This window comes from Ictidomys tridecemlineatus, chromosome 5 (assembly GCF_052094955.1).
Source record: "Ictidomys tridecemlineatus isolate mIctTri1 chromosome 5, mIctTri1.hap1, whole genome shotgun sequence".
Lineage (NCBI taxonomy): Eukaryota > Metazoa > Chordata > Mammalia > Rodentia > Sciuridae > Ictidomys > Ictidomys tridecemlineatus.
Window position 1 is genome coordinate 59,905,336 of NC_135481.1, and position 14,769 is coordinate 59,920,104.

The 14,769-nt window shown below is 45.4% G+C and overlaps 3 protein-coding genes across 8 annotated transcripts in view; 1 reads left to right on the forward strand and 2 right to left on the reverse strand.

Moving 5' to 3' along the window:
- Churc1 (churchill domain containing 1) overlaps positions 1–14,769 on the forward strand; it is a 630,431-nt gene that overhangs the window by 16,729 nt on the left and 598,933 nt on the right. The window lies entirely within an intron of this gene.
- On the reverse strand, positions 5,486–8,621 carry Gpx2 (glutathione peroxidase 2). The gene is made up of 2 exons (XM_005343029.5): positions 8,397–8,621; positions 5,486–6,163 (listed from the first exon to the last, which is right to left on the reverse strand). Exons 1-2 carry the CDS (start codon positions 8,616–8,618, stop codon positions 5,813–5,815), a joined length of 573 nt encoding a protein of 190 aa, XP_005343086.2. The 5' UTR covers positions 8,619–8,621; the 3' UTR covers positions 5,486–5,812.
- Rab15 (RAB15, member RAS oncogene family) overlaps positions 8,709–14,769 on the reverse strand; it is a 29,466-nt gene continuing 23,405 nt past the window's right edge. For 5 of the 6 annotated variants that reach the window (XM_078050071.1, XM_078050072.1, XM_078050070.1 and 2 more), the window contains 2 exons: positions 14,627–14,692; positions 11,768–14,455 (listed from right to left, as the gene is read on the reverse strand). In XM_078050071.1, the coding sequence (XP_077906197.1) occupies positions 14,297–14,455; positions 14,627–14,692 (225 nt within the window). In that variant the 3' untranslated portion in view covers positions 11,768–14,296. Of the gene's footprint in view, positions 8,843–11,767; positions 14,456–14,626; positions 14,693–14,769 lie in introns of those variants that run through there. The other variant, XM_021724798.3, reaches the window with a different exon arrangement.

Consider the following 14,769-nt stretch of genomic DNA (forward strand, 5'->3'; position numbering starts at 1 on the left):
CTGTTGAAGTTTCTAGTTCACATCAGTGTAGCCGAAGTGAAATATCTTTGTTGCAGTTATTTGACCAGAAAAATAATTAGAATGAGTGCACACCTAGTGCCCAGATCTTGGTTTCTCCTAAAAGGAACCAGGACTTCTTGGAAAAATGTCTGGTGGACTAGAGCAGGAAATAAGTATCTGGAAATGAGCCTGGAGCATCTTGTGTCACAAAAAAAAAATTAAGTGCTAATTTTAAAAATGTCAAAATTATTAGGGTTTTATCAGACAAAGAAGTCAAATGGAGAAGCTTCCAGTGACCAAAGCTGGAACAATTTGAGCAGCAAAATAAAATTATATTGGATTATAACCCAAACTACATAATAAATAACTGTGAGTCCTTCATTACTGGTAAATAAATGGTTGAATGAGGGAATGAATAAAGAAATGGGAGAGAATAGACACATCTTCTGTATAGAAAAATTCCAAATAATTTCTGTAGATACTCCCCACCTGAAGCATAGGCTGTTCATAGTGACTTCCTTCCAAGAAATATGGAACTGGGGAATAGCTTTACAGTGGAGAAACCTGATAAACATTAGCTCAGCCAGGTTATCAAGGTTAACATCATCAGTGATGAGCCATGTTGAGCTATACTCTTTTTTTTAATATTTTTATATGTATGGACCTTTATTTTATTCATTTAATTATATGTAGTGCTGAGGATCAAACCCAGTGCCTCACACATGCTAGGCAAGCGCTCTACCACTGAGCCACAGCCTCAGCCCCGATAGCATGTACTCTTAATGTGATAGGATGAGAATGGTGCTTTACCTCTGTAGTATTCCTTCCAAAAAGCCATTACCCCAGTCTAAAATCATGAGAAAAACATCACACAAATCCCAATTGAAGGACATTATGCAAAGTACTTGACCAGTGCTCCTTGAAACTGTCAAGTTCTTAAAAAATAACAAAAGTCTGATAAACAGTCACAGACAAGAAAGGCCTAATAAGACATGACAATTAAATGTAGTGTGGCATCCTAAAGGGTATCCTGCACCAGAAAAAAAGGACATTTGGTTGAAACAGGGAAACTCTGAATAGCATGGTTTCAGTCACTCCAAAAGGATCTTAGAATGTCTTATTTTTCTAGTTGAAAGAGCAATTATGGGGGTCATAAACTCGAGCATTTAGGTCTCTCTGCTATTTGATATCAATATAATCATTAAACATAGCATTGCTTGGTATTTCATTGTCCCATTCCTATAACATTGGGTTAATAAAATGTGATATACTCATTTTGCATTGTTAGGAGATCCAAATGAATTAATGTAAAATACTTTGGAAAGCATATAAAGTACAAAGTACAATGTGGTGGCTTCAGTTAGTTCTTCTCATTCTGAAACCAGAACTTCAGGGGTCCAGCTTTAGATACTGTTTCCTCTTTACATATAAGAGATTAGAAAATTCTGAGCTAAAGGTTTGCTTATAAGGAAAAAAATTAGCCAATTGTTCATTGTTGATACCAGGGAAGAGCTTTATTATGTAACAGCATGGTAATAATAATAGCTGAGCTTTATTGAGTACTTCCTCTGTGCCAACAGACCATTTAAAGCACTTATTTAATCCTCATTAACACCACCATAAGATAAATACCATCCTTATTCCAACTTTAGAGCAAGAAAAAAACTAAGACACAAAGAAGTAAAGTAACTTGCTCAAGGTCATACAGCTACCACAGTGGCTGCTTTCCAGTAGTGGTGTTTGGTAAATATGAGGTACAAGGGTCTGTCAAGGTTAGGAAGAGGTTAAGAATATCAGTGACAGCACTCCAAGGAATCTCGGCATGTCAGATAAAGATTTATTACTCAGAAAAGTTAAGTCAGCTGCTCCTTAGGGATCAGTTGTTTTATTCCTGGAAAATGTTTTCCATTTTGCTGCAAATCTATATCTGACCTGCTGAGGAAATCGTTCAGTGAAATGAATCCAAAAAGCAGAGAAAATGCTTCATTACTTTAAATAGAAGCCCTAGGCCCATTATATCCTCTATATTCCAGAATTGTCCTGTCTTGGAATTTGCTAATGCTTCCAACTTTGTCATTCGAAGCTCAGGAGTATGATCTTATATGCCCTTGCTGGTATCCTTGTCTATAGAAGAATATCTGTTTTGAACTATGCATTACAAAAGTTAAAAACATAAGATCCTATCCATACATTTGATTATTATTATTCAATCAGTGTGATGATGTGTTTGTGACACTGTCTTTATCATCTTTCAGACCCTTTCGTGGGTCAAATGGAATAAAGACCTCTTGAATCCAGTTGCACTGAATCTTTGTTTTTCTGTTCAAATAAAGTAATCAGACAAAAGCATTAGTCTTCTTTACTCTCCTTCCTGAGATTTAAGAAGGAAAAGAAATCACCTGTACATGTTGTTGGAAACCTGGGCTGGTCCTCATTCTTTTTCTACTTCCTTCATCATGTATAGATCTGGCTTCTTGCTAGTAAGATTGTTGAAGTTAAAAGCTCAGCTTCTATTTTTTGTTGTTGTATTATCTTAGCTAGCTCTGTCTTTCTCAAATGTTCTTGGTATCTCCCAGTAGACAGAGCCTTCCAGTACTGATTAATTGATATATGACCTAGCTTGGGTACAATCAGGTATATTCTGTTACTTGTAATTTATCATAAAGAGGTGTATGTTCACATTTCTTTATTTCAGTATATCAGAAATCCTTTCAGTTTCATTCTCTCATTTTGTGAGCAAGGTTAGTTTCTTGTCTGAATTTGAAGTTCTCAATACTAAAATGTGTGTTTCTTGCTGTAGTACAAGTCTCCATTATGAGATGGTTGGTTAGAAAAGAAATCAAGAGAACTCAGTCCAGAATAGACTTTACCACTTGTTAATGGAGAGACATTGTACCAGTTATCCTGTCTACCTCACTTTCTTCAGTAGAAGAATGGAAACAATTAAACCTCCTTCACAGAGTTTTAATCAAATCAAATGATATAATGTAAGTGGAAACATTTTTTGATGTTGTATAGTGTTGGGGTCAAGCAGCTCTCGGTGGCCTTTATGAAGGAAAATCTAAGCTAGAAGAAGCTCAATTGGAGTTAAGAATAGATATTTTAGAGTTAGACTGATCTGGCTTTAACTTTGGGCTCTGCTCTTTATTAACCTTTTGTCTCTGGCAGGTCTCTTGCCCAACTACTTTCTCTTTTAATAGAAATAAAAATTCCTCATGGTATCTGTATGAGGATTAAATAATCTGATATATGGGACAGTGTGTGAACATAGTTAATATTCAATAAGTGGTATTTTGGATGATGGTTGTGATGGTGATTATAATAAAGTTCTAGAGTTTGGCTCAGTATTTCTTAAACTAAGAAGACATAATTGTGTGAACACAGTCATGAAAACAGCCAGCAATTTCAGTCTCTAAACCTTTGCCCCCTAAAATCACTTCTTCCTAGCTATATATATATATATATATATATATATATATATATTTTTTTTTTTTTTGTAAGAGCCCTTAGAGAAGCAATTCTGTGTCATTTCTCTAAATTGAGCAGCATTACCTCTCCACTTCTGGCAGAGCCTGCTAATGAGACCTCTCTACTTCTGAACACCCCCAGGGAAATTTGATTAAAAGATTTTGTTTATCCAGGAAAGTGGGTGATTACATTAAAGCTTTACCTCATGACCATTTCCAGGCTGCTGCTTCTGAGGATGAAAGGGTGGCAAATGAGATGAGGAATAAAAGAAAGGAGCCCTTTTTGTGTGGTTTTATCAATACAAGAAAAACTTTAGTAAAGCTGAAGGCCTTGTAAATCAGTTTCCTCCCATTCTCCTCTCCTGTTTCCTCTGGAGCCAAACTGATCAGGTCTTGTCTGAAACACAGCATTTCCCCTGCCCACGTGAAGAGCCTTCTTTCTAGCATTATGGCCCCTTTGACACTCTGCAAAATTACAGACACCCAGCTTCCCATTCCTTTGGGAATCCCTAAATAATTCTTTAAACTAGAGCCTCATGGGAACGACCCAACACCCCACAGTGGCATATCAGGCCCTAAAATGCCTGTGGCATAACAACAATATCTGGGAGAGCTGGCTGTTTTGGGATGTAACAAGCTGTAGCACTATCAAGATGATGCACAAATCATACCAGCATCCAATATGAATTCCTACTGTTATCAGAGAAGCAACTTATCTCTGCTGTTACGACTCTAAAATCAGTCTCTTGCCCGCCCCTCTCCCCAGCAGTTAACTTTAAGAGAAAGAATCTGAAAGGTTCAAGTTTTTAGAAGAGTCAAGTTAAGGTCAGTCTTAATTTAGCAGAAGGCCCTGCAGAAGGATGCCAGGGGATTCCCACTGTAATGCTCAGGTTACCTTTTTGAAATATAGCACCATTGATGACAGCTCTCATTGAAGGTTAGACAGTGTAGATTCTTAACCTCTATTCCACTTTTTCTTCTCAGATAATGCCAGTGCATGAAAAAATGGTTATAGGGTACAGATTCAAGGAAAAATACTTCCCCATTCAACACTGGGATTCTCAAGCAGTGTGTCTAGTTTGTAGAACTGACCCTTCAGAGCTTCAGTGAAGAGAAGTAAAATGTTCCATCTAGTGGTCAAAGAAGGAAAAGTTGAAATGAGAAGGTTCCAGGATGAGGTTTATTAGGCATAGTGATGGGACAGTTGCCTCTCAGCAGGTATCATCTCCAGAACGTGATAGAACCTGGTCTTTGTGGTGTTGGTCCTTTCTGAATATGCCTGCACTATAGAAGGACTCTGGGACACCCTCCCTGCTAAGCCACTCATCACACAGCGCACCAATCATGTTTTGGCAGATTGTAAAATGTCTCTTTTCAGGGAGGCCTTCCCTCTCATGTCCCCACCCTCATGGAGGAAGAAGTGAATCCAATCATTCATGCCTCTGTTTGTTTATCTGGTGCCTGAATTTGTGAATATATGAATTTGAGAAGAGTAGGGTACATATGAATTTTAAAGGGATGGAGGATCATTCTAGTTAAAGATTGAAAACATCCAATAAGTTAATCGGGGGAAAAGATAAAGTGCTCTTTGTGTTTCCAGTAACTGCATCCTCTATACTCTTGCCATCAGGAAACGTTGACCAAACTGCCTTCCAGAAATGTCTAGGTACAGGTAATGTCTAGTTGTCTCAGTACTCACGGTGATATGAAGTCTTCCTGATAATAATCTTCCAACGACCTCCCAGCATGCTCAGCCAAAGGGCCCACTGTCTTTAACTCTTCTTCACTACTTCTTCTTCCCCACCCACAGTTTTGAAGAGCCATAAAATAACACAATTCACATTTTCTGCCACTGCAGACCATGACCAGAGCCTGCTGTCCAGACAGTAATCAGGGTATCCCCTTGATCGAAGCCTCCCTCCACCACACCTTTGTGTGTTGCCAGTGCCCCTGTCCCACCTGCAGTTTGTACCACCCTCTGCCCTCTGTCTAGGAAGAAGACACAAAGAGCCTGGCCATTTCTACATCAGCCCTTTATTGGACTCATCCCACAGGCTAGCCCTGGGCCCTTCACACTTCTCAGACACCACCCATAAGGATTTAGGAAGGTGCCATCATTCTGTGAAGGCCCAAAGCCTGCCCAGTCTTAGAGCCCCAAGTTGGTCTCCAGAGGGTTGAGAGAGGAAAAGGAAAGAGGCAGATGGGAGAGGCAGGGCTCTTCAATGAAGGGGTGTCATGGAGGGAAGGCTTCGGTCCAGCAGTGGCTCCCAAGGGGACACTGCATCCTGGGGAAGAATACTCAGGGACTGGACAGAGCAGGAGATGGTGTGCGGAGCAGCTCCCGTCTATATGGCAACTTTGAGGAGGCGCTTGATGTCCGGCTCGATGTTGATGGTGGGGAAGGTGCGGCTGTAGCGTCGGAAGGGCTCCCCCTCCGGCCCTATGAGGAACTTCTCAAAGTTCCAGGACACATCTGAGCGACGCACTGGACTCCAAATGATGAACTTGGGATCGGTCATGAGGGAAAAAGGGTCATCATGCGGGTAGGGCAGCTTGTCCTTCAGGTAGGCGAAGACAGGATGCTCGTTCTGCCCATTCACCTCACACTTTTGGAGAAGAGTAAAGGTGGGCTGGTATCCACCCCCTGGGCGGACGTACTTGAGACTGTTCAGGATCTCCTCATTCTGACAGTTCTCCTGGGGGAGGAAGGGGAGGAAGAAGACAGAGCATGGAAAAGGGTCAGGAAATGAAGGTTCCACAGCATGCGAATCTTCCACCCTCCTACACTTCTTTCCCAGGATCCTTTTTCCCTAGATGGGTGTCCTTCATTTGCTCTGCCCTTCTCTAGGCTTGGTTTTTTCCCCTCTCCTAGCTATTGTTGATGGTGTGCTAGGCCATTTCTGAAAGTTCTTGGTGTTCCTAGCTTGGCTGTTCTTATACTTAAAAATTTAGTATGTTTGAATCATTTCTTCTGACTCCAATGATCCTGAGCAGTGTTTTTTAAAGCTTCAAGTGACCTTGAGTTCCAGGCAGACAAAGAAAAGAAAGGGAGGCTCAGGTCATACTGCCCAGAACCTGTCGGTCTACTTACCTCCCTGCCTTCCTGTCTACACATGCACACACATGCTCCGCACTCCCTACCCCCACTCTCCCTTTCTTCTGCCCTGGTTGTGCCTCCCTGTTTCTGATTACACATTGAGTACAGCCTTTGCCTCTGCTCTGCTCAGCTCCTCAAAGCAGAGTGAAAGTGAGGCCCAGGGGACTGGGACTTAGAGCGTCTAGCTTTCCTCCTGCCTTGTCCTAGAACCGAAGTGCAAATAGGACAACACTTTGGGGAAGAAAGACCCCAACCAAGAAAATGTAGTTTTCAGATGTCATAAAGGCAAAGCAAGTTAGAGACCGCAATGATTGTAGTCTAAATGGAACTACTTAGTGACCATCAGGAATGACTCAAATAGGATAGAGGGTTGAGGGTTCTAGGATAAGTGTGTGGAGGGTGGGCAGTAAAGGAAACAATTTGAGAGTTAAAGATTGTGAATATGTAATTACTTTTTCACTTGTAGGCTGCTGTCCAAAGCTCCTCCTCTCTCGGCTACGAAGGCTTTAGCTCAGAAACTGTTACCTATCTTTCCCTTCCCGCTGCCACCCAGTCCTGTTCCCACTCAGCACTTCTCACCCCGACAACTCAAAAAGGCTGGTGAGATCCCTTATTTTCCACCCTTTCCTCCCCAGTCTGAGAGTCAGATGTCTCCCTCTGGGAAAAAGTCCCCACCTCTGATCTACCAGTTCCTGCGAGTGCAGTCAGTTCCCAGCCATCATAGCATTCATGAGCCTGCTGACTCTATTAGATTTCTAATCTCTTAATGCAAATGGCTGGCTGGCTTCTAGGTTGTGGTCCCTCTGGTGACTAGCTAGGCGGAAGTAACAGGGTAAGCCTGGGGTACCTCTAGGGCAGGAGGTTTTACCCATTCTGTCTCTCCTGCCTGGTAAAGGCTGGAAAGTGAACTGGGAGGGAAGGAACAGTGAGAGCAGTAATGGTTGGACTCTGGTTTGTCAGTCAGTGATCCTTCAGCCTTCCTGCTTACATCTTGGTTAATTCTACATGGCCTTTTTATGCCATTTCGAATCGAACTTAGGGGATTATAATTAGAGTGTTTGCTTGGGGACATTCTGCCTGCTTATACAATTAAAATCACAAGTAAAAATAGAAGAATACCTAAGAGATAACTTAAGGTGTGCAGGCTGAAGATTCATAACAACTCGACCTGTTATTCAGACACAGATGTGTGTGGTGCCCAGAGGGGACACACATGCAAGTTACAAATCTTTCCCTTTCGTCATATTCACTTTCCACTGACTGATTTAAACAATCTTCAATCCAAGTAATAAATTGCTTACATTTGCATAATGCTTTATATTTTTCTAGTTACCTTTTTATATCTCACCCCATGAATCTTACAATAATCCTCTGAGCTAAGTGGTAATATCTCCAATTTACACATGAGGAAACTAAAACAAAAATCAAGTGTCTCTTCCAAGGACACAGAGCCATTAAAGAGCAGAACTTGAGTGAGTCCAATTCTAGTTTGATTCTTGACCTTCTGGTTCCTCCATTCATTCATTCAACAAATATTTAATGAGTACCTTCAGTACCCTAGGCAGTGAGGACACAATGGAGAGAAAAATAGACCTGGAACCAGCCTTCATGGATTACAGTGAGAAGACAGTAAATAATAAACACCCACCCCAGTGTTTAGTCTCAGAGCATGTCTACTGCCCCTGGGTATTCACATGCTCCCAAAGACCTGGGTTGAAGAACATGCCCACAATTCTTGACACTCAAACACGCAAAGTCATTCATCCCCTTCCCTTATCCTACTCAAGCTTCATCAACCCAGTTCCTTGGGCACAACACAAGGGACACCTCACCTGATGTCCAAATTGGTTGCAAGGGAAACCAAGAACCACCAGGCGCCTGGGAAAGCGGCATTGCAGGTCGTTGAGTTGGGTGAAGTCCCGGGTGGTCGTGCCTCAGAGAGAGGCCACGTTCTCAATGAGCACTGCCCTGCCTCGGAAGGTGTTGAAATCCACCTTCTCGCCATCCAGGCTGATGGCACTAAGGTCATAGAAAGACTTGGCGATGTAGGCCATGGTGAAGCGCAGAGTGAGTCTTGCAGAGTGCTGTGCACCCACTTACGGGTCTCTCAAGGGAGTGGGGAGGAAGGAGGAGCTAGGAAGGACAGAAGATCTCACAATGGGCCTTTGCGTTCTCAGGATGACTTAGCAAAAGCAGGGACTCACCTGTATGTGTTGTTTGAACAAGGTGATTGCTCCTCCTACTTACAGTCGCCTCCCTGCCCCACCCTGCTGGCAACCTGGAAAGGACCAATTTGATAGCTATGAGCAGATGTAAATAATTCACTACTTGCAGGAAACCAGAGACCTAAAGGTCGCATAGGGAGGAAAAAAGGGAGGGAGACATACAAGATTGACTCCTGCTTTCCCCAGCAAGTTATTTTCACTTGGCACAGACATTTATTGAATGCATTTATGGAGTGCCAGTCTGAATTGTGCAGAGAGGTGAGTCTGCTGAGATCTGAAAGATGAGGAAGAGAATTGAGGAGTGTGCCCACCTGACTCAGATGACCCCTGAAATATACATATTACTCTTCACCTATTTCTATTTGGCTATTACCTTCCAGAAGCACAAAATCCAAGGTACCCTTGGGAGGAGTTTGTGTCATTTCCTAGAAAAAATGACTTTCAGTGCCTCAGCTTGCACCAGGCAAAAGAGATGAAGACTTTCAGTGAGTGGTAGTCCCTGTCCTGCCTTGTCCCTGCCTTGCACCATCTCCTGTGTTATAGCCTTCACCTCCACTTCACCCCCACCCCCAGTCATGAGGATGGAGTGGTTGCTAGGATAACGGTGAGAATGAATCACAGAACAGGTGGGTAAACTGTATCCCTTCTTTCCCAAAAGGTTCAATCCCCAAGAGTTGTTTGTTTTTTCCCCCTTAGAGGTGTGTGTGTGTGTGTATGTGTGTGTGTGTATGTGTGTGTGTGTGTGTGTGTGTGTGTACTGTGCGGACCCTCTCCCCACAGAAGAGTGCATCGAGGCTGGGCATGGTGGTAAATACTTGTAATCCCAGTAGCTCGGGAGGCTGAGGCAGGAGGTTCACGAGTTCAAAGCCCGCCTAAGCAAAAACGAGTTGCTAAGCAACTCAGTGAGACCCTGTCTCTAAATAAAATACAAAATAGGGCTGGGGATGTAGCTCAGTGATTGAGTGCCTCCGAGTTCAATCCCTGGTACCCATCCCCACCAAAAAAGAGTGCATCAAAGCACGGCTACTGTCGTTCTTGATCCAAGTGGGCTGTCCATGATGTCAATACCAGTCACACAGCCTGGCATCTTGGGACTTGCTAAGGACTATCAGGGGAGTCTCCCCCAAATAAAAAGCCCACAGAAACTAAACAGACCTTAAAGCAACTTCATTCTTTGATGTACCCACCAACCAAATAAATCACTTCTTAAAAAATGCCTTGGTTTCTCTATCAGTTAGACTAGCTTTCCCTGGCTTTGGGATTTTAGTGTGAAATTTCAGTAAGAAGGCAGATGTTTTCCTGGAGAGTGTTTCCACAGGTACACACCCATTGGGAGCTGCCTCTTAGAACAAAGAGTAAGCAAGACTGGGGAGCAGCTGGTCTTGAGAGTGATTTGTTGAGATGGAGAAACTACTCACCAGGGAGCGCCTAGCTTTTCTGCGTTGCGGCGTGTTCATGGCTGTTTAAGTGCATAGGAACCCCATATCTCATCTGGTTGCTCACTAAAAGCAAGCTTCCATGATCTAAGTGGGAACGGAATCTTTTGCCACCAGAAGGAGTGGCAGGAACAAAGTGTGTCCTCTGCTAAGGCTGAAAAAGTTCCTGGATGTCACCCAAAAGTGTCCATACCAAGCCACTGAGTCAGAGGGACTTGGCTCTGACAGTGACTGAAACCTTGACATTAACTTGCCATATTTATCTTCCTGCCTAGAGCTTCCCCTAGTACCTGGGCTCCGGAGACACCTCTTAGTGGCTGCCCCTTTGCAGGCCTTCTTGGGCCAGGCCATAGGAGCTCAGAGTATGGCGTTGGGGACGCCCTTCCTTCCTTCCAGCTCAACCTAGGATCCTTAGGAGTCTCCTAGTTTCCTCAATTCTCATAATTGATGAAGACTGGTGAGATGCTCCTAAAATACCTCTGTCCCCAGCTCTGCCTCATAGCAGCCCCACTTCTCAGAAGCTCATGACTTTGGGCCTGTACTTCAAATGTGTGATTTGCACAGCTTTCTGCAGGACACTGGTTATTCTGGAAGCAGCACTGGACAGAAAAGCTCAGGTGGGTGGTTCTCAATTCTGACTGTAAATGAGATTTCTTCTAAATTGAAATGCCAAACCTTCACTACTACTACAGTGGTTTCCAGCCGTAATTCCACAAGTTACTTGGGGCCCTGTGGCAAATCCTTGAAGTTCTCCAAGCAGTTTCCTTATCTGTTGAGTGTGGATAAAGATAACCACACTCCCTCTCTCATATAGTGATTATTAGAAACAGAAGAGCCAAGTATCACAGTGTTCTGTAAACTGTAAAGTCCGGTTAAGATCTTAAGACTACTGATTGTCCTGCCCTCACTCCTTTCTTTCTTCATCTTTCTATCCTTACCCCCATACATTCTCTAGCTCCTTAACCAAATCCATATCCCAGAGTGTTTATTATTATTATTTTTGGCAGGACTGAGGATTGAACCCAGGGCTTCATATATGCCAGGCAAGTGCTCTACCACTGAGCAGTGTCAGCCTCCTTAACTACCTAGAGTCCTGAGGTTCCACGTCTGCCTCTCTCCCCTAAAATATCCAATTACAAATCTGAGGGATTACTCAATCCCTTCTCATGCCTTCACAAGACCTGTTCCTAACCCACTGAACAGATGAGAACTACACTGGCCTCAAAGACTTGTTTAGACTTGACTGGGATGTTCAGCTTCTTCCCTCAGACACGGGATGTTCAGTCCTCTCAATGACTGTGCTTCATCTTGTTTCTTTCAAGGCAGGGGGCCTTTGCTTTGAGTTCCCCTACAGGTAGCACTAGCGAAGACACACACACACACACACAAAAAAAAAAAGGACAAAGTTCTCCATTTCACCATCACTTTCCTGCTGTCGCTTTAGAATTCTGAGGTCTCTTCTACCAGAGGCCTCCCCCTCCCAGGTTACCACCAGGGTCCCAGTGAAACCGCCTCCCAGGAACTCAAACAGCCAACCATACCTGTGGTTTGAAATATTCTTTATTTTGTAAACATCTGTGTTTAAAATAGATGAACCCTGCTCACAATTCATATAATGGACCCAAGACACAGTACACAAAGTTCACCCATCACAGGGAGATGGTGGGGCTCAGGAGCAGGTGGTGCCAGGGGCTGAGCTGTCTCAGGACAAAGTGGCAGAGGTACTGACCAAAAGACAGGCTGTGAAAACCTGCTCAACATTCCTGGTCTAATGGCAGCCCAGACCACCTCCTGCACTAAAGTTTGGGGGCAAGGGGCCGACTCTGGTACCTGGGGAGCGCAGCTGCATCCTAAAATCCCAGCCCTCCTCTGCTCCCAGCCATGACCCTTGTGGAGAGAGCTCATCAGTCCATAGACTCCTGGGCCCATGTTCTCCCTTCTCAATCCCTTAGGATACAGTAAAAACAGAATCCCTCTTTCCTGAGGGGGTTAGGAGAGAGACGCTGGAACTCTGCCTGACCTGCAGAGGAAGTGACAACACTGGCTCACAGGTTGGAGCCAGTGCCTAATATAACTTCTCCTCTCTCTCATCCTTCCTGAGGATAGGCAGGGTTGACATTACCACTCCCATGCCCAGGGTGCTTCTGCATAAGTTGGTCCTTTAAGAAGCGCCCAGCCACTCATGGCTTCATCCTAAAGAACCAGCTCTCTGAACTTACTAGCCAGTGATTTGTTCCTCTCTTCCTTCCACCGTGCACACCTGTCCCCCATTCCGAAATCCTGAGCCACCCTCTCCTGCTAGCCGTTTTTCCCGGTTTGGTAAGCCTAGAGAAAGTGCCTAATGATTTTATTTCCACCTCCTTCTTCTTTGAAGAGTAAGAAATAGAGCTCTTCTCTTCAACAGGTATGTGCCCTGGTTTTGGGTCCTTGGGGCTCGATGCCCAGTTCTTTGCTTTGGCTCCAATCCTAGCATGTAGTACAGACTAGGAATGATCCTCTCACCTAGGCTTCTCCCACTCCAGAAAGGTCAGGAGGAACCCAAGCAGGGCTGGCAATTGACTTGTTCCCTCTTGAAAGGGAACAAGGACTCTTGGACTATTTGGCGGTTAAAGAAAATTCCTGAACACAGAACTCTGGAGACGGAAGTCCTTTTCCCTCCCCACAGTGCAATTGGCACACCCTCGAGCCTACATAGGAGCAAGAGGCCAAGATGAGCACTTTGACTTAGGCTGAAGAGTCCCAAGCATTCCTACCCAGGGCCTCCTCCTTTTCTTCCCATGAAATCTTTGCTTTTCTCCCACAAACTCTGGGACCCAGGAAAACCCTGACTGCTGAAGGCTGGGTTTAGTGAAAGAAGAGTGATGTGGTTACATCACCTCTCACCTCTGCCAGGAAGTATGGGAAAGTTCTCTTCTGCCACAAGAGAGGTAAAGCAGGGCTGGAGACATGCTCAGTGGAAGAGTGCTAGCCTAGAGTGTATGAGGCCCTGCTGTCACCACATCCCCTCTACTTTACAAAATGCTGACCCTGGCCTGCTTGCCCTTGCTCTGGCCCTGACAGCTAGGAGCCAGTCCTTTACTTGTGAGTGCTCCTCTTTCTGGACTGCACGGTTAGTTTGCCAGTGCTCTGGGCCCAGGGATCTCCTTGCCCCTGTGGTACCCTCAGGCCTTTAGATTCAGGGGCCCATGTGGTGAGAAGTTGTGTACACCCTGCATGGGAGGTAGAGACTTGAGGTGACTTTTTATCCCTGCAACCCCTCATCATTTTTTCTCTCTGAAACACCTGCCTCTGAGCTCAGTTCCCACAGAGGCAGGTAGGCAGCTAAGCAAGGCCAGAGCTCAGGCAGGGGGAGCACAGAGAGGTAGGACAGCCCAGACATGAGGACCACCAGTTGGTGTTTCCTTCCTACCTCCGTGATCCACTTTCCCAGGTCACTGGGGAGGCAGGCCCATGGCACAAGAAGGGGCAGAGACAAGAAGAGGAAGAAGCACCCTTGGCCTTTGGCCCACCCACAGAGCAGGTGGAGGTCCCCCATGGAGCAGAGGATGGAACATCCCTATGAGCCTGGGTCCACTCCCTTAGGCAGGGCTGGGAAGGAAGGAGCTGCTCTGGCAGCCACACAGGGACACACAGGCAAGGGTAGGAGGAGCTTTGAGAGGAAACACATTTGAGGGAAGGAGGTGAAGAGCGGGAAGAAAAGAGAAAAAGCAGAGAGGACCAAGATGCACTCAGAAAGAAGGAGCCTTTAAGCAGTCTTGACTCCAGCCTCAGCCATTGTCCAGGGAGCTCTGGTGGAGGGACGGCGCTCAAAGCACACCATGGGGGTCATAGCAGGCCCATGGCTGGGGAAACAGGCTGAAGGATACCACTCCAGGGTAGAGGGGCTGGGGGCAGAGGCTGCTCAGAGATGCCAGCAGAGTTGCTCTCAGGGCCAGGCAGGGGAAGAGTAGCAGCTACTGATTTTTGACAGGGTTGTCAAATGAGAGGCAGCAGTAGGCAACGCCCAGGCTCCCCTGTCTGCCCACAGGCCTCTTGAGGGAAAGGGAAAGGGGTTTGCCCCACACAGGACCCTCAGCACCAGCAGGTTTTTGAAGAGTTCGCTGGGCCCTCGGGTTTGCCCTCCTCCTCTTCCAGCTCTGCCAAGGCCAGCTCGTTACTGGCTCGTATCCGGAGACCATCCAGCTCCTTCCTGTGGGCCTGCAGCACCAGCTCTGTCAGACGCGTGAAAGACTGGGAAACCAAGGGGCACCGGTTAACCAGCGTCTTCTCTTCCCGGCAACTCTGTAACTGCCCAAGGGGCCAGTCCTATCTTATCTTGGCTCCTGTCTCCACCTCCTCCTCTCACCTCCCCACTCTGCGGACTCAACCAGAGGCAGGACAGCTGCTGCCCAGTGGTCTCACCTCTTTAATATTGAGGTTGGTGCAGGCACTTGTTTCATAGAAGTCCATGCCATACTCCTTAGCCAGCTGCAAGAGAAGGACATTTCTGAAAGAGAGTCAGTAAGGGAAGGGAGGCACCCACGCCACCTCGCATGTACACTCGC